At 35.3% G+C, this 18,190-nt stretch overlaps 2 protein-coding genes across 10 annotated transcripts in view; both read left to right on the top strand.

The window, feature by feature from the left end:
• The first annotated feature begins 1,668 nt into the window (after nucleotides 1-1,668).
• LOC7469039 (coilin) lies at nucleotides 1,669-9,898 on the top strand. 4 transcript variants are annotated; one of them, XM_052455501.1, is made up of 14 exons: nucleotides 1,669-1,981; nucleotides 2,058-2,122; nucleotides 2,208-2,477; nucleotides 2,725-2,880; nucleotides 4,821-4,976; nucleotides 5,780-5,849; nucleotides 6,662-6,739; nucleotides 7,021-7,204; nucleotides 7,313-7,353; nucleotides 7,847-8,044; nucleotides 8,306-8,377; nucleotides 8,463-8,612; nucleotides 9,042-9,204; nucleotides 9,326-9,898. In XM_052455501.1, the coding sequence occupies exons 1-14, from the start codon at nucleotides 1,805-1,807 to the stop codon at nucleotides 9,511-9,513; spliced, it is 1,968 nt and encodes a 655-aa protein (XP_052311461.1). In that variant the 5' UTR covers nucleotides 1,669-1,804; the 3' UTR covers nucleotides 9,514-9,898. The 4 variants fall into 4 exon arrangements, with proteins under 4 accessions (XP_052311461.1, XP_052311460.1, XP_052311463.1 ...); XM_052455500.1 differs by having other exon boundaries at nucleotides 6,985-7,204; XM_052455503.1 differs by lacking the exon at nucleotides 6,662-6,739.
• A 1,828-nt stretch (nucleotides 9,899-11,726) lies between these two features.
• Nucleotides 11,727-18,190, top strand: part of LOC7469038 (pentatricopeptide repeat-containing protein At1g13040, mitochondrial) — a 38,571-nt gene continuing 32,107 nt past the window's right edge. Inside the window, exons 1-6 of one of the 6 annotated variants that reach the window (XM_052455191.1) lie at nucleotides 11,727-13,588; nucleotides 14,215-14,338; nucleotides 14,571-14,630; nucleotides 15,056-15,158; nucleotides 15,281-15,467; nucleotides 15,777-16,564. In XM_052455191.1, the coding sequence (XP_052311151.1) occupies nucleotides 12,026-13,564 (1,539 nt within the window). In that variant the 5' untranslated portion in view covers nucleotides 11,727-12,025 and the 3' untranslated portion in view covers nucleotides 13,565-13,588; nucleotides 14,215-14,338; nucleotides 14,571-14,630; ... (1 more) ...; nucleotides 15,281-15,467; nucleotides 15,777-16,564. Of the gene's footprint in view, nucleotides 13,589-14,214; nucleotides 14,339-14,570; nucleotides 14,631-15,046; nucleotides 15,159-15,280; nucleotides 16,565-18,190 lie in introns of those variants that run through there. The other 5 variants (XM_024607831.2, XM_002312631.4, XM_024607832.2 and 2 more) reach the window with 5 other exon arrangements.

Raw genomic sequence — 18,190 nt, 5'->3', positions numbered from 1 at the left:
TTACCACACCGTTTGAACAACGTAAGTGGGAAGAGGTTTTGATTGTGTTTTAAATATCAATCTTTCCTTGATCTTTTCTATTATTCTCTTGAGGGTAAATTAAAATTAATTTAATTTATTTGCTTTTTAATCTATCATCAGGACATCTAATGATGAATCTGGTGTACGAAGGAATGCAAATAGTAATAAATCCCAACATTAAAAATAATGCTAGCATTACTCGCAGGAATTAAATAAAAAAAAGTACATTAGTGACAAAAGTGTCAAGTGAGAAAACATTCAAGGACCAAGTGAAAATTTGGTAGTGAATAATGACGTGAACGTTGAAATGTGTGAAAACAAGCATAATTGAAATTATAGTTTAAAACCGGTGAGTCAATCCAAAACTGAAACTGGATTGGGTTGAAAAAAATATAAAAAAAAGAAAAACTTGGTGTAACCCAGTAAAACCCGGTAAAAAACCTGATTGCAACTTGTTAATTTTTTTTTTAATTAAAATGATATCGTTTTGATTTTTTTAAAAAATAAAAAATTGACCCGAGTGACCCAGTCAAAATCCAAAAACTGGATTTTGGTCCGAATCTAAAAACCATGGTTGAAATCTCAAATCTTTTAGTTTCTTTTATAATATAATATAATTGAAATAGTTATAATTATAATTATAATAGTGTTTTTTTTTAAAAAAATAATGATGAGGTTGTGAATTTTTAATTAAATAATCAAAATGTACTTTATTATCTATGTGATTTCTTGAAGGTTGTAAGGGCAAAAACACAATGATATGAAAAATGGTGGAATTTTCTGTAAATTTGTCTGCATAATTATAAATCTATTATGTTTGTGTCTAAGAAATATATGTGGCTGGATGTGTGAATGTATCATCCTGAAAAGAAAATCCATCTATAAAGATGAAAAAATAATATAAACCAATTTAAACAACTGCATTTTTTTTATAAAAAAAATGAGCAAGATTTAATCAAAGCTCAACTCAAAATATATGCATTAATATTGTATATGCCCACGTGCGCATATGTGTATACATACATATAATATTTATAGTCTTTTCATTCAATAATATACATACATACATACATACATACATACATATATATATATATATATATATATATATATATATATTCATTTAACGATAATACATGAATTAATATAAAATAACCATAGATTAGTTATAGATATTCAAATTTTATATTTGATAAATCACACATAAAGTATAAATATTTATTTTAACGTATAGAGACCTGTAAATGATGGCATTTGCTATAAAAAAAATAAGAAAACCCTCAAATTTTACATATTTTATTTTAAAATATATACATGTATATTTGTGACGCTCCAACACTTAACAATAACATGCATGTACATGATTTTTATAAATTTTTATTTAATAATATATATATATATATATATATATATATATATATTATAATAACACTTGAATTAGTATAAAATAACCACAGATTAGTTATAGATGTTCAAAATTTGTATTTAATGAATAATACATAGTGTATAAATATTTATTTTAATGCATGGCGACTCATGCTTGTTGTCGTTCGCAGATGATGGCATATGCTGTAATAATAATAATAATAATAATAAGAAAATAAGAAAACCCTCAAATCTTACGTGTTCCGTTTTAAAATGTACACGCGAAATTGTAAACCCCGACGCTTGACAGTCTACTGGTTTCAAACCCCAAAGCCACTGAGAAAGAGGGTTTAAAATTGCCGGTCTCGGCAACCCTGTCCTGCTCGAAAGCCCCCCTCTCCCCTCAATCGCTGCAGCGATGGACACGGTGAGGCTCCGTTTAGTGCTCGACAACGCTTTGAATACGACGACGGAAGGACTTAGAAAGTGCTGGATTCTTTTAAAGCCCCAACACAAAACCATCTCCGATCTCTCCTCCCATATCTTCCACGTTTTTGACCTCCACAATGCATGCCCTCACGGCCTCCTCCTCTCCGTAAGTATTTAATCTCTCCAAAACAGCCTGGAATTTCTCTCACCAGTCCTTGATTTTTTTTCCCTTTTGGTTACAGATGGAAGGGTTTGCATTACCGCCTTTCGAGTCTACAAGTATTTTGAAGGACAAAGATATTATCAGGTTAGTTTTATTAAAAAAATAGATTTGTTTTTTTTAAATCATTTTTCCGTGTGCTGTTTATATTACTCTGTAATGTCTGCAACAGAGTGAAAAAGAAAGGCAGCACGTCTACTGAAATTATCAAGATAGATGATGGGCTGAATGATTCCTTGAATGTGGTGGAGATAATTGACAAGCCACCGGTAACTAAAGGCACGAATCTGCTTGCAAATGAGGAATTTGAAAAGCAATCTGATGGCTACGAAACTGAACCAGAGGAGGATGTGGCTGAAGAGGTGGAGGATGTGGAAAATAGTCCAGAGGTGAAAACAGTTTCCAAGAAGAGAAAGGCATCGAAGGATCTTCGCTGCCCAAAGTATGGCTCCCGTGCTCCTCCTCAAAATGGAGTAAAAAATAAGAACAATTTTAATATATCTTATGTTCTACAACCCTTATCACCCATTTTGCGCTGGTGGTAGTGTATCCGAATCAGTCCTTTGGGTTTAGAGACTCTGACTAGTAATTTCACTGTGTCCAAAACAAATTTGAAGATAAAGTAGGCAGTCTAGAACGGGTTCTTGTAAAATGTAAGATCATTATGTAATGGAATTTTGATGCTGCAGGAGGAAGAAAACCAAATCTGCTAGTGCTGGAAAATGTCTAGAAGTTCCAGAAAATGTAGGGACTAATGTCTGTGCAGAGCAGAATGGAACTTTGAGCATTGTTAACGCTGATAAAAAAAGTAACAAGAGTAGAAAATCCACGCCTGACACGAAGAAGTAAGTTTTGTAAAATTCTTATTTTTGCATGATCTTGTTTTTACTTCCTTCACAGGTTCTTAACTATCATTCATCCACTAAATTTTGAGCTCTGTGTCTTTCGCATCTGAGTTATCAAGTATGCCAATCATTATGACCACTTGGAATGGGAATGGGGTGTGAAACATCCCAGAACATCATCTAATGGGGCTAAGATTATATACAGCATTGATGGATTGCTTAATTATAGGTCAAATGCAATATGGTAGGGATAAGGAAAGTTTGTTATAAGTGTCCCTAAGTAACATTTGTTGTAAATGTTGCTTTTCCCAAAAACTTGATACTGTAAGTAGACTCTAGGTGACAAAATCAGTGTTTTGGAGTGCGCTATGTTTTGGATCAGTATTCCCGAATCAACTTCACTGAACTAGTTGCCACACTCTTAAAGCATCCTGTATTTTCATTGCCAATTTGCGCCCACAACTTTCCATTTTTGTGTCTATTTTTTGTCGTTGGTGAATGGGATGTACCTCAATGATGCTAACAAGGAGCTATTTCTAACCTGAGGAACATGCTATGGAGAGAGATATTTCCAAAAAAAATCTCTAGATAACATGGCCACTGTAGAAAGATTCTTGTTAAGTCACTATATAAATATAAGAAGAGATTTCTTTTGGTGTCTTTTGCTGAGAAGTGGTCATATATTTTGCAAAGAAGGTGGTCAGTTATTGATATTATGGCAGCTTGGAAACTCAAGAAGCATTTACTTCATCAAGAGAAGAAGCTTTCTTACTCAATAGCTGAAGCCTGATTTGAACTGGCTTCCCTTCCGAGTCTTCAATGCTGCATGAAAATAAGAGCATTCCCTTGTATAGATGCAATGATGTCCATGTTTGCATTGTTAAGACTATTTCTGTAACGCAAAAGAAAGCTAGCACATGTGGTGTTTAAATCATGCAGTAAAGACAAGGATGAAAAGTGTATCACTGCATGAAACACAGTGATTTTGGTCTTTGAAAAGCTCATATATGATTCCTTATGTGGTACACAACATATTGTTGGATACCGTTCAACTAAAAGATAAATTGAAATCTGAAGCACTGCTAGAAGCAGCTTTATGAGCACATTTTATTATTCTATCGGTTGCATATTCTGTGGCCTTTCATGTATCTCAATACCAGAGATGCAGCGTGAGATTTCATCAAAACTCTGAAAATTTGGTAAAAATAACTAAAAGATTTCTAAGAATTGGTGTTAGGTGCTACAGGGGCAAATTGCATTTATGTTAATGCTTCATACTTTACCCTGTTGCATGTATTCATCCTAAGGAGGTTGAGCTTTGAGTATTACAATTGTTGTAGATGTTCTTCGACTTAGACAAGTAGTTGTCTTATTGCATTTTATCGGTTACATTCTTTCCAATATCACAGTAATGTATCAGTAATTTGTAATGTTCGAGGGAATCTTTATAAGTTGCACAGATGCTAATATCATTCACCTATCAGACAATCATTATATATGAAACTTTTCTCGCTTCAAGGCATTTATTTAAACTGACAAGCTGTCGTACTTGCTTGGTTATAAGAATGAATTTTACAAATAAACTAGAAACCTACCTTTTTACTAGACGCTTCCCTATCATATTCACCCTAACACTTGAACAAGAACTGAATAAAATACAATTAGCTGTTATTTGGTCATGATCATACTGATTACATTCATGTTCTGGTTACTGCTTTAGTACAAAAATTGTGTGCCTCAATGCTGTTCAAGTGTTGTTTTCTCCCACCAAATTTGTTTCTCAGTAGTTTAATGCTGTATGTTTTTCCCTAAAATTGTTTCTACCAATTAGCACACCTTATTAACTGTAAGTTTTGTTTATATAAGCGCACTTTTCAGTTTTTATAATTTATCTAAGAACTTTTGGTTTTGCACTCAACTATGGAATTCCTATACTGCAGGAGGAAGAAAAATAAATCTGCTATTGCTGAAAAATGTCTGGAAGTTTCAGAAAATGCAGGGACAAGTGTCTGCACAGGACAGAATGGCACTTTGACCATTTTGAAATCAGATGAAAGAAGTAGCAAGAGGACAGAAGCTACATGCAATGCAAAGAAGTAAGTTTTGTAAAATCCATATTCACGCATAATCTTGTTTTTCCTCCTGACTAGGTTCCGAAATATAAGATTTTCCAAAAAAAAAAATTCACTATGAGAGATTCCTCATCACCCATCATTGTTTGTGGCACCACTAAGTTTTGAGCTATGTATTCTTTTGTGTCCAAGTTACCAAGAATTTCAATCATTATGAACTTGGAATGGGAATGGGGAATGACCTGTCCCAGAACATTGTTCAATGGGGCTAGGATTATATACAGCATTGAAGGATTGCCTTAATAGAAGCCAAATGCAGAAGGTAGGCATAAATAAAGTTTGTCACAAGTGTCCCTTTTACCAAAACCTTGATACTAAGTTTTGATCACCAATTCCAAATCAACTTCACCAGACTAGTTGCAAGACTTTCAAGGCATCCTGTCTTTTCATTGCCAATTTGAGCACGCAGCCTTCCATAGTCATGTCTATTTGTTGTTGAGTGGTGAATGATATGTACCTTGATGAAGTTAACTAGGATCATTTCTGACCTAAGGAACATGCTATCCAGAGAGAAGAAGATTCTAGGTCTTGTCTAGTTCCTATACCACAATATTCAATCGAAAACTCTATTCATATTTTGAAATTTATGATCGACTTATCTAGAAACGTCAGCACATGATATGATGATTGGTCTCCTCCTATATGACATTACTATGCAAAAATATTGCTTGTTCATGAGTAGATGCATCTTCATAGCTCCTGATGTCTTCAATTCTTTTCCACATTTTCCTTTGGTTTACTGAATATCTCTTTGTCCTGCTTTGTAGGTCTTGCCAGCCTGAACAAAATGGCAATGGGAGTGTGGATGCATTACATACACTTTCTGGATCTAAAAAGGTTTTGATCTATCATTTTACTGAATTTATGGCTACTATTTTTGTGCTTCTAATTCTGAGACGTGCTGTAGTTTTTCATCTAGGAATTGTGTGAAACTCAGCATGATATAATGATTTCTGCCACCTGCACCTTTTCATGGCGCAACAAAAGTCTTTTGGTGTCCAATTCAATTTGACTAATATTATAGCTGTCATCCCCCCCCCCCCCCCAGTAAATGTTATTAAAACCTGGCTAAAACCACCATGCATAGTAGTAAACACGTTCTGTAAATGTATGTTTGTGTAAGAGCAGCTCTCTTTCTGATGGCAAACAGCCATAATTTGCTTGTATTTATGAAAGAGTCTGTGCAGTTAAAATTGTCAGAGTCTAATTTGATGGGTGTCCTTTGCTCATAAAAGTCTATAGAAGAAACAACATCATGTATTCCCTATTCATTGCCCTTTTTTCCATGGAGGACCATGTAAGATGGATGCTTGCATAGTTATGATTCCCTTCCAGAAGACAAAGGGACAAATTAGAAAACATGAACTTTAATGGTAATTGGAAAGAAAAGGAATAGAGCGTTTGCATAATTGAAAGTTGATTTTTATCATTTAAGAGGCTAGGGGTCTTGCAAGTATGAGCAGTGGACCCGTGGGCTCAAGTCCAAGGCTATTGGCCTCCCCGTGCAAGCAACCATTTTAGGTGAGGTAGGTAGGTAATGAAATGCAGGATGTTATACATGACCTTGCTTCTATCATGATAAGCTCTACCTGTTCATCACTTGAATGTCCAGTGTGTTTTTTAACACTTGCATTCCCCTTTCTTGTTAGTTCCCTAGTAGAAGTGCTAGGCGTAAAAAGGCCAAGAGGCAATGGTTAAAGGAACAACTCAAAGCTGAAAAGAAAGAGGTATATTGGTGTTCGTTAGGTTTTCAACCCTGTTATTGTCATTGTCATTGTATTTATGTGGTATAGCTGTGTTTGTGTTTGGGCTTGGCTCAAGTGCTGATGGGTACAGTTTTTGAGTAGGTGTTAGGTTAAGAGTTTCACATGTGCATGCACCTGCACAACACACACCCACATCTATATCGGTGCTGTTGGTGGGAAAATTAGTCACCTTCTACACTGTTTGTTTATTATTTTGAATTTTACAGCAAAATCAGATGCAGTTATTTTCAAAAATCAATCAGCAATCGTCTAAAAGGGATAATCAGAATGTTGCTGAGAAATCACCTGAATTGGGAAGTCACAAACTTTCAGAAGAAAAACTCAGGGAAGACAATCAATTGGGAGAGCAAGATAGTGATGTAGAAGGTGATGTTGTTCCCATAGTGATAAGGCCGGGACATATTCGCTTTGAGCCACTCAAGAAAGGTCTGATTCTACATTTTTATCTTACAGCTGTTCCAAGTGATTAACAATTTTGTGTACTGTATATACTCCATTCAATCATGTAATGTGCCTACATGTTTGTTGTTCCAGGGGGTGATGATCAGGCTGTGCTGCAAAATCACATTCCCACTGTATGTTTCATTTATCCAATTAATTTTTCAATGCATTTCTCTGTGTTATGTTTGAATAATCAATACCTTGAAGATAGATATGTTCCAAAGCATTTGTTTTATCCATTTAAGTTTCATAGTCAAACTTACAAACCATTTCTGCAGAGCATTTTAAGCTCTCCCCCATATTCACTTTTGTAAGTTTTAAGCTGTTTGTGCTCAAACATCTCTATAATCTTGGTTTCATGGCTCGCAAACTCTACAAGTATGTCATACTTTATGAGGGTGAATATAGGGGATCGTTAAATATTCTGCGGAATGGTTTATTATAAATATTCTGGATCTGCTTTGAAATAGGATTTATATGCATAGATGTTTTTATAAAATAATCAACAGGTTCTGACTTCTGTGGTTTCAAAATTTTACAATATCTGTACATGCTCCTTGTAAAATAATGCTTACTTGTTCTTAGCTTCAATTGATGTTAAATTTATGTTCTCATGTCCTGCTTCAGGAATCATTTCACTGGAATGGGATAACAAGCAAAAAGAAGGGTCAAAAGTGGGGTAAAGAGAAAGCAGTGTCATGTAAAAGAAATGATTATAACAATTTCAGGAAAGAGTCTTCCAGCAGTCTTTCTATTGAAGAACAGACACCTGTATATGATTGTACCAACTTTGAAGAGCTTCCACTCTATGCTAGCTTGCCAAAGGTTTTTTTCTTTTAAAACTTCATTGCAATTGTTGTGTTGATCTCTATGACGTTCTATTTTAGAAAAACATGACAGTGGCAACTGGCTTTCTATGGTCATAGCAACTGCTAGTTTACGTAAATTTTGAGACCTACTCTGGGTCAGTTGGTTGATTTCTTAAATTCTTTTTTGTCTTTATAGTGTTGTTGTATGCAAGAGCATGGTCCATGTTTGTTTCTTGTTTGGAGGCTAAAGCATCTATTTGTTCTTGAAATTTTGCAGGAAGGTGATGTAATTGCTTATCGTGTAGTTGAGCTGTCATTGTCCTGGACCCCTGAGCTCTCATCCTACCGTGTAGGCTTCTTTTTCAATAAAACTGATGTTCAACTTATTATTTACTGGCAGGGCATGAAAGTTATCTTGTTCTCTTTGTGCACAGGTTGGAAAGATATCAAAATATGATCTCGAATCCAATATAGTTATACTGGTCCAAGTACCAGGATATCCAGTAGTTCCTGAGAAGATAGATGATGAGGCATCTGCTGCACTACCAGAAACATCCCCTTATGGGGAAGATGGATCTTTAGAGGTATATTAGCTTCACATTTCTTATATATGAATATTTTCTTTTTTCTTTTGGGTTGGGGGTGGGGCGGTGTTGGTGATGAGGCATCTCTGTATGTGTGCACGTCTCTCTCTCTATATACATGGAGGGGTTGTAGTTTAGTGAATGCAGATTTATTTGTATTTAACCATCGCATAATTTGGATGCGCCTCCCAAAACTTGAGGAATCTGACTAAATTAATTGGGGTATTCTTCTTTAGTTTTGAACTGCTCAAATAAATTCGATTAGGTTTTGCATCTGCATCTTCTATGTTAAGGTTATTAGATCAACGCTTGGGCATAATTGCGGTCAAGTTTGTATTTGTCTGAATTATAGATTTAGTAACCTTAGGCCAATCTTTTCTTGCTTGTCTTTCTCAATTAAGAAGGTTGACAAGTAAAGCTCTTCTACAGATAAAGTTTTCAACACTTCATGAGGTTCGCCTTGTCCGCCATGGTAATCTAGAGTCAGCAAAATCCATTGCTAGTGGATCTAATGAAGTCCATGTCAGGGATCAAGATTCTGGAACAGGTTTTAGTCCCAACAATAACCATGAAGCTAATACTTCCGCTCAAGGTATTAATTCCAAGTTTCCAACTATTTTTACACCAAGGATCAGGTTAATGGTTGAGTGCAAGTAGCAATGATAGCAATATGTTAAATGCAAACAAGCTCACTTGATTTTTCTGTGCTTCAGAAAATGAAAAACGTAATCCATGGGAAGAAATTAACCAGGCTTTGACAGCAAAGAAGGAACTGCTGTCTCAGGAGGATGGTTGGAAAAAAACTGAGAGTTCAAGCAGGAGCCCATGGTCCTATAAGGCCTTGAGAGGCAGCTCGCTGGGTCGAACAATGGCTTTATTAAGAGCACAAAACGAAATATGATGAGCACGAGATGAATGGAATATGAAGAGCACAAAACGAATTGAGTAGCATGAACTGTGCATTTGCCATCCATTTGATTTTGCAACCTCAAGGTGGGTGAGCATTTCACTTATGATGCCAAGTTTTGCTTTCGGGATGCAATGAAAACATGTAATGCAAGGGATATTTATGGCTGAGATTTTATGTATAACTCCTTTCTGTCAATTATCTCCTTCATGCAGTGTGAGATCTTCAATCAATCACAACGTTCTCAGTGGAGGAATGTGATTTGTTGTTGAACTAGAAAAGCATGAAAGTCATAACCTTTGTTTATTACCATAGGTGCTTACTCTGAAATTGCGATTCTTTTCTTTTATGGGAGGCAAATGAAAGACCCATCTTGGTATCTGGTGTTTGCTTTTTCCTAATATCACAAGGAAAATCTCAAGGACCTCCACCTCCGCAGGTGGAGGTGGAGGTGCAGGTGGAGGTGGAGGTGGAGGCTGTCGGGGTGCCAGATTTTGCTATACAATTTTTTTATGAGTTTTGTCCTGATATGCGTTCTAGTTCTGAATTTTTTGCCATGTGTCAATTTTTTTCCTTCTACGCTCGCAAAAATTACAGTGGAGAAGTTGGATTAATTTTCAAGGAGAGATCTACCATTTTTTGTCTCTGCTCTTCATTTTTAGGAAGAAAATGCATGGTGCAAGGCTTTCTTGACATTTTTTTTACTAAATTGTTTCTCGGTGAATTTTGAATTACTTTAATTAATTATAAAATAATACCTGTTTTTATATTATTTAGTTTTTATTTTATTTTATTTTATTTTCATATGCAATTTTATGAGAATTAGAAGTACAGAATTTTGACAAATTGCAATTAATTTAAAGAAATTGGATTTGATGGCATGATGCTTAACATAACAAATACTATAATTCATCAAATATTTTATATAAAGAAATAATCCATTAAAAAAAAATAAAACTGTTTCTTTAGAAAACAAGCAATGTCCTGGATTGAAAAGATAGGCTTTGTTTGGAGGGGGAAATACTTGATACATGATTTCCTAATTAATCCTTTTAAGCATTGGAGTTTTGATAAAGAATAAATAAATAAATAATTAAAAAAACTGAGAAACAAACCAGAACAGTATGGAAACACTTTTATTACATCTAGGGCAGATCAACCTAGAATTTGGGAAGTTGATCGAATTAAAATCTATTAAATTTTTTTTTTAAAATAACTTTGTTTTGGTTTCTTAATAAAAATTTCATTAACTCTGGTTAATTTATTTAATATATAATTAATAAAACTCTAAAAGACACGGGTATTTTACTATAACAATACACGATAAAATATCCATTTTACCCTTTCAAAACAAAACAAAACAACTTGTTATTTAGATAATTTTGTAATTTTACAAGGGCTCATAAGCCATTACCAAAATTAAAAAAAAAGACAATTAAGTAATTTTATATTTTAAATGCACAATAAAATAATTATTCTATCATTAGATTCAAAATTCTTTAGCACTAATGTCCAGCGTGTTTCATATCTTCAATTCCTTAAGAATAATAAAATGATTTAAATGACAAAGTGAGAGTTAATTTAGCTTACAGGTATTTTTGTATTTTCATTTAGGGTTTTTTTCAGGATAGTTTAGGGAAAAAATTGAAATTTAACAAATATAAATATTATTTTTAAAAAGTAGATGATGTGTGCAATGCACCCGTTAGTGCACGAGCGATCCCATGCCCTTCATGCAAAGCATGCGAGCTTGTCGGGTGATCAAACATCAACACTTTTCATGATGACGTTTGAATTGTTTTGCCATTCTTTTCTATGTTAAGGTGTATTGTGTGGCTCGTACCAATCCAGTTTGACAATCTTTTCTTTTTTATAATTTTATTCAAAATAGTTTTTTATTAGTGCAAATAATTGTTTGATTAAATAAGATATTTATTATAAAAAATAGAATTATTAAATACAATTGAGTATATTATTCATGCAAAATTAAATATCAATTTAATTAATTAAATAGGTATATAAGCTTCTTTTTATGATTGAGAAATTATTTAGATTAAAAAAAAACATATATATTTTTAATAATAATAAAAATTATTCGAATTGTGGTGAAATTCGGTCAAATAACTAGTTAGATAATCTCATATTTAATTAGACATTGGATCAGGTTTAACCCTGGTTGGGTTTAATAACTATGCGCGGAAGGGGCTCAGTCTAAATAAAGAAAAAGAGAAAACAAATGTGTCTCCAGCTTCCCTCTTTCGCGTCGCCGCTCTCTCGGTCTCACCTGTCCTGTCTCTCCCCTTCTCATTTCTCCATCGCCGAAACCAGCTAGGGCTCAGATAAAAGAAGCTACTACTTCTACAGCTTCTCTTCAGTTTTCTCCATAGAAAAAATTTACTTCATCTTTCCATTTCTATCTGTTGATGATTCCGTGTCTACACTCTCTCTTTTAGGACAAAGCTCATGAGCTCACCATTCAATCGATTAATATGCATATCTCTCTGACATGTATCAACCTCTGGGCGTACACCGCCTCATATACCGTACTCGCATTGCCAGCTACGTCAAAGCTGGTCTCATCGATTATGCAGTCAAGGTGTTCGACGAAATGACTTTGTCAGAATGTCGTGTTTTTGGCATCGATTATAACCGATTCATTGGCGTTTTGATTCGCCACTCTCGCTTCGATTTAGCCCATCACTACTATTCTAAAATGGCCCCTCTTGGGTTCTCCTTGTCTTCCTTTACTTACTCTCGTTTCATTTCAGGTTTGTGCCAGACAAAAGAGTTTACCTTTATTGATAATTTGTTAAAAGACATGGAGAAACTTCATTGCGTGCCTGATATTTGGGCTTTTAATATCTATTTGAATCTTTTGTTTCGCGAGAATAGGGAAGAGTCAGCATTGGAGGTGTTTGGGAGAATGGTTGAGAGAGGGAGAGAGCCTGATGTAGTGACATTTACTATTATTATTGATGGTTTGTGTAAAATGAAGAAATTTGATGCTGCCGTTCAGTTTTGGCTTAATATGTTAGATAAAGGGATTAGGCCGGATAACAAGGCTTGTGTGGCGCTTGCTGTTGGCTTGTGCGACGGGGGGCAAGTGGATTTAGCTTATGAGCTTATAATTGGTGTAATTAGTGGTGGTCTGTCAGAGGTTAGTACATTGGTTTATAATGCATTGATTAGTGGGTTTTGTAGAGCAGGTAGGATTGATAAGGCGTTGGCTATGGTGTCTTTTATGAGTAGGACTGGGTGCAAGCCGGATTTGGTTACATACAACGTGTTGTTGAATTATTGTTGCAACGAGTTTATGTTTGAGGAGGCGGTGAAGTTGTTGAAGAAGATGGAGTGTAGTGCGATAGAACCTGATGTATATAGCTATAATCAACTTCTCAAGGCACATTGTAAAGCTAATCACCCGGATAAAGCTTATCTGTTTATGGTGACGAAGATGGTGCCAAAAGGTTTTTGTGATGTCGTTTCGTACAATACTATTATCAAAGCATTTTGCAGTATTAGTAATAACAGAAGGGCCTATAAGCTGTTTGAGGAAATGGGACGAAAGGGGATTGCCCCAGATGTGGTAACGTTCACAATACTTATAAAAGCTTTTCTTAGAGAAGGTAATTCTGATATGGCAAAGAAGCTTCTTGATCTGATGGCAGGAATGGGCCTTTTGCCTGATCGTATATTTTATACGACAATCATTGATCACCACTGCAAGAGTGGGAAAGTTGAGATGGCTCACAGCATTTTTTGTGATATGGTAGAAAAAGGTATCACTCCTGATGTGGTTTCATATAATGCCCTTATAAATGGATTTTGTAAATCTTTGAGAGTAGGTGAAGTTATGCATCTATATGAGCAAATGCTGCAAAGAGGATCGTTTCCTGATGAAGTGACTTATAAGTTGATCATTGGAGCTCTTGTACGGGAAAATAAGCTTTCAGATGCTTGTAGGGTGTGGGATCAGATGATGGAGAGGGGCCTCACTCTTGACAGGGGTATATCTGAAATGCTGATCAATGCCATCCAGTCATGAGAAGTATCATTGAAACGAGAAACGGTTTGTGTATTTTGTAATTTCTATTTCCAGATCCTCTCCACGTGTGTGTTAAATGCATGTTCCAAAGCTAAATGTTTTTCCTTCTTTGCTAATGCTGATTATGAATGGCAAGGTTAAGTGGAGTGATTTTACTAGGGCATTGTTTGCAATGACTACAGATGACTGATGACCATTATCCCAAGAAATCCTTGTTTGAATGATGTCTAGAGAGTAGAGAATAAACAGTTTACTGTTTTGCTAGCCATTACTGATTCTTAGGCACTACATTTTCTGGTGCCAATTTACGATGCTAAGACATTTTTGTGCCGACCAATCAGTTTGTGCCATTTACTGAATTTGAAAACAACTGCATTGTCGTAAGGTGGGTATGAGCATGCAATTGGCCCCTAAAGGATGGAGATGACTTATTGGTTTCAATCGTTATACAAATTCTCATTTTCATCAGGAAATGGTCTGAAATGTTTATAGATTAATGAGCAAGTGCATTGCTTACACATATAATGTTGATTCAAGTTCACTGCGTGACAATAATCTCTTACAGTTTATATACATGTGCCTTTTATGACTAAGCAACTGAACCATAGAATGCCCCTTCATCTAACCGGTATTTCTCTTCACCTCTGCAGTCAATTGCAAGCCCAAGTTTTGGAGTATTTTGTGGTTGGAGTACATCTTAGCATGCCTAAATTGCTACTACTTCATTGACACTTCATCGGCTTCTTTCACGAATTGCAATAATGAGACACTCAGGTTTGAGTCCCTGCCTTTTCTTGAACTTTTCTTCTTATGCATACATACCTATAATTCTAATATTCTGCTGGTTATTTATGAAATGAAAAAAATGGTATGGAAAGGGACATGGGCATAGCAACAATATGATTCCAAGACTATCTTTTTCTTTAATTATTTCTGAGTGGCATATCTCTATTTGTTCAAATTGGAATGTTGTCAAGGAAACTGACATTTAACTGAAAATATGCAGTGCATGGTGGGGTTGGTGCTTCGAAGTCAGATGCTTCAAAAAAATATGGGGCTTATCCTCGTAAGATTTCCCCCTTCTATTGAAACATTATTATTTCTCCTCATTGTGATAGAAATTATTGCGACATGTCCATGTTCCTTTTCTTCCATCTTTTCACTTTCAGCTTGAGGATGTATATTGTATATGAATAATCAGACCCTTTTTCACTTTGACCCTTGGTCATTGGGGGTGATATAACAGAATCACAAACCATTATGTTTTTTTAGTCCACTCTTCGTATTCTTAACAGAAAATGAAGTGCCAAGAAACAGGGATGCCATCTGTCAAAATTCATGAATTTCTATTTGCATTTTAGCTTTTCATTTTCTCCATAGTCTCCCCATACATTCCCGTAAAGCAAAGCTGTAGATCTTTATATTAAGAATGTCTTCCAATATCTCTCTGACCATCTTAACAAACTATTCATGTTTCTTGAGTGTAATTAGGCTGCTTCAACGGTGTCAGACATCCAGGATCGCTAATGATGGATTTCAAGCTTTAAAATTCAGATGCAGATGTATGGCTTCTCAAATCCTAAATGTATCAAAGGTGACATCCTGGATATCCCATTCTTAGTAATATCATGTTAAATGGAAACAAAACTGAAAGCAGATATTTGATTCGAGATGACTGTTGCTAATTCTTTGCTAGTATTTCTTTGGATCTTGCAGGAGATGAGCTAATTAAAGGGAAAGGTTTCCTCATGTTGTCTGAATATCTGTTAGCTGCCCTTTTTGCCGATCTCAAAATTTTAATAAAACACATCTTATTCTGAGGAGAACTCGGCTGAAATTGTGACTCCAATTGACAGGCCTCCTACAAAGATGACATACAGATGAAGAACTGATTGCTTATTAAGTGAGCCTTCTCTTACGGAGCTCAGATTTGTTTTTCAAACATGAGCTGGTAATTTAAAGTAAAAAATAGAGCTCTGTAGTGTACCGAGATTTATAAATTTCACTGCCAGTTTTCTTCCTTACTATAGGACTGGGAGCAGCTAGTTTCTTTGGCACTAAATATTTCCTCGATACAAGGCCATCTCCACTTCGCTGGCCATTATGCAGTAGAAACAATTTATTATCGTTGTTCCAGTGGGAAGAGAAATGCGAAAGTGGAAATTCCTCTCTTGTATTTTGATTCACTGGTGACCAAACTGTTCTGGTGTAGGAAGCAGAAGATGGTTATGCACGTTCAGAATCGCTGTTACAAGTTGCCAATTCTGAGACAATTTCTTACTTGATTTACAGATAGAAGTCAACTCCCGTCTTTATTTTTCTATCCCTATTATTTATTATTTGACATGGGCGTGGTTTGCTTCCTCCAGAAGTTTATATGCACGTAATTAGAAAGAGAAAAATAAAAAGCACTGGTCTGTACTTCGCCAAGATCAACAAAATCAGCTACCACATGGCCCACTGGTGAGTCAGACACGGACTAAAGGCCAAAGTTCCAAGACGAAGGGTGCATCGGTGGTCCAAGCAAAGCATGAAGGTCAATTCCACTGTACGTGGATCACACCACAACAACAAACGGACCTACATCCCGAATCTCCGTTTCCACAGCATGATGGAAAATTCCGGAGTCCATGGGTGCTGCCACCACAGCCCCAAGGTCATCCCAGGCAGATAGTCCAAAGCATGACGGGGAACCCCATGTACCACCAATGCATCAAGATCGAGACCGTGGTCTTAGGTGACATATCAACGGCATCAAGAACGTCATCCCCGGCAGCCCCACAGTCCAAAGAGTCCCACAAGCACCGTTTTCTGGGATGCCAAGACCTGTTCGAACCAAACCCATAACATGGTTAGGCAAACATTGTTCGATTTTGCACATTGTTAAGAGCATCAGAATTGAAGTGATTGTTACCTGGTCTCGTTTTCTACTTCTTTTTCCAGGTTCTAATTTTCATGGATTTCAGGATTTGCAATCGCTTATAGTCTTGTTCCATTTTAGTTCTTGCCCCGTTTCACGTTCATGTCTATGCATCACTGGAAGTTACAAAGTGCATTACCTTCAAGTAGATAGAGAGTGCAAGATGGAGAGCGTAATGTTGTCCTTACTGATTCATAGCAAATCACTGAAAATTACGAGATATCTGCAATGGCCGAAGGCCTTGTTTCAACAATTTCTGTGACAGTAACACCAGGGTGGAAATGAAAAATACAACATAGAGGATCAGGTACACAGCAAGGCAAATCAGCCTTCGAAAAAAAACAAAAACAAAACAAAAACGTTCACCCTAACCCTAACACCTGTGGATGATCAACTTTTGATCGATCGATCAATTAATTAAAATATTTATTTTTCATTGGCAACAGAAGGAGGGATACTTGTCCTGTCCTAAGCCTTGCTCTTTTGGAGGTAGGGATGATTCCTTTTTTTTTTTTTTTTTTTTTTTTTTTTTAAATCAGGTTTTTCGTCCAAAAACTAAATTAAACGAGGTAAAGTAGATCCAATAAAATCATAACGTAAAATCAAATATAAACCCATAAGCCGATCATTGATAATCCAATTATCTTTAATCAAAGATTTTTGGTTAAATCAAAGTTGCCTCTCTATATTTTTGATGTACTTTGTCTTCCCACGCCCTAGGAGTTTTTTAGCTCTGGCAATCAAAGCTAATAGGTTTCCTATCAGTGCAGAATCAGAATCAAATTCCAAAACGAATGACCAAGCAAGTTCCAATCTTGTGACTGCTGCCCACAGCACCGCACACCTGTGTTAACAGCAAATCCATGATCCATGATTTCTTCTATTCACCATGTATAGTTAGCTAGAAGCACTACAACTTAACGTGGTTCACTCTAGCTTCATTTTTATTTTATTTTCAGTCTTCTCCCCGTTTTTATTTCGGGTATAATAAAACTACATCAATTTTTTTGAGTTTATCCTTGCAAGATCCTGTCTTGACAATGATTTGAACAGCATAACAAAAGTTTTTTTTTTTTTAATGTCCCTTGATAATAATAAATTCATTTGTTGTGTGTAAAATATAGACACAATATCAACTTCATACTCTAATTTAATACGCAATTCTTTTTGTATAAAGAAATTTAATTACAAAAAAAAAATGATTTGGACCACTCGTATGGGATAAGCAATCCAAATCATTATTAAAATTAATCCAATGATTGTTGATGGTTGTATTATTTTTATATTTGGTATTGCTGTATATGATTTTTTTTAAAAAGTATTTTACTTGAAATATATTAAAATATTTTTTTTATTTTTAACATTAAAATTAAATTATTAAAAAAACATTAATTTAAATGTTTTTTCAAATCAAATATATTTTTTAAAACACACCTAAATATATAATTGCATACACAACAACAAACTGCGTCGTATTTTTTTCTTTCTTTCATGATTATCAATGAACTCACTTTATTTTAAAGGGGTGAATTTTTTACTATGTTTTTAGTTTTTATTACAAAACACAGTCCTCAACAAGAAAACCTCTTCTGAGGTGGGGGAAATGGATCGATGCAACTGAGCCAGAGGCTCATGTAGTTATGGCTGTCTGCAGAGAATTCCAAAAACTTCAACACAAAGAGTTTGGTTGACATGTTCGAGCCCTC

This window comes from Populus trichocarpa, chromosome 8 (assembly GCF_000002775.5).
Source record: "Populus trichocarpa isolate Nisqually-1 chromosome 8, P.trichocarpa_v4.1, whole genome shotgun sequence".
In the NCBI taxonomy this organism is placed as follows: Eukaryota; Viridiplantae; Streptophyta; class Magnoliopsida; order Malpighiales; family Salicaceae; genus Populus; species Populus trichocarpa.
This window is presented reverse-complemented; position numbering and strand designations above follow the sequence as displayed.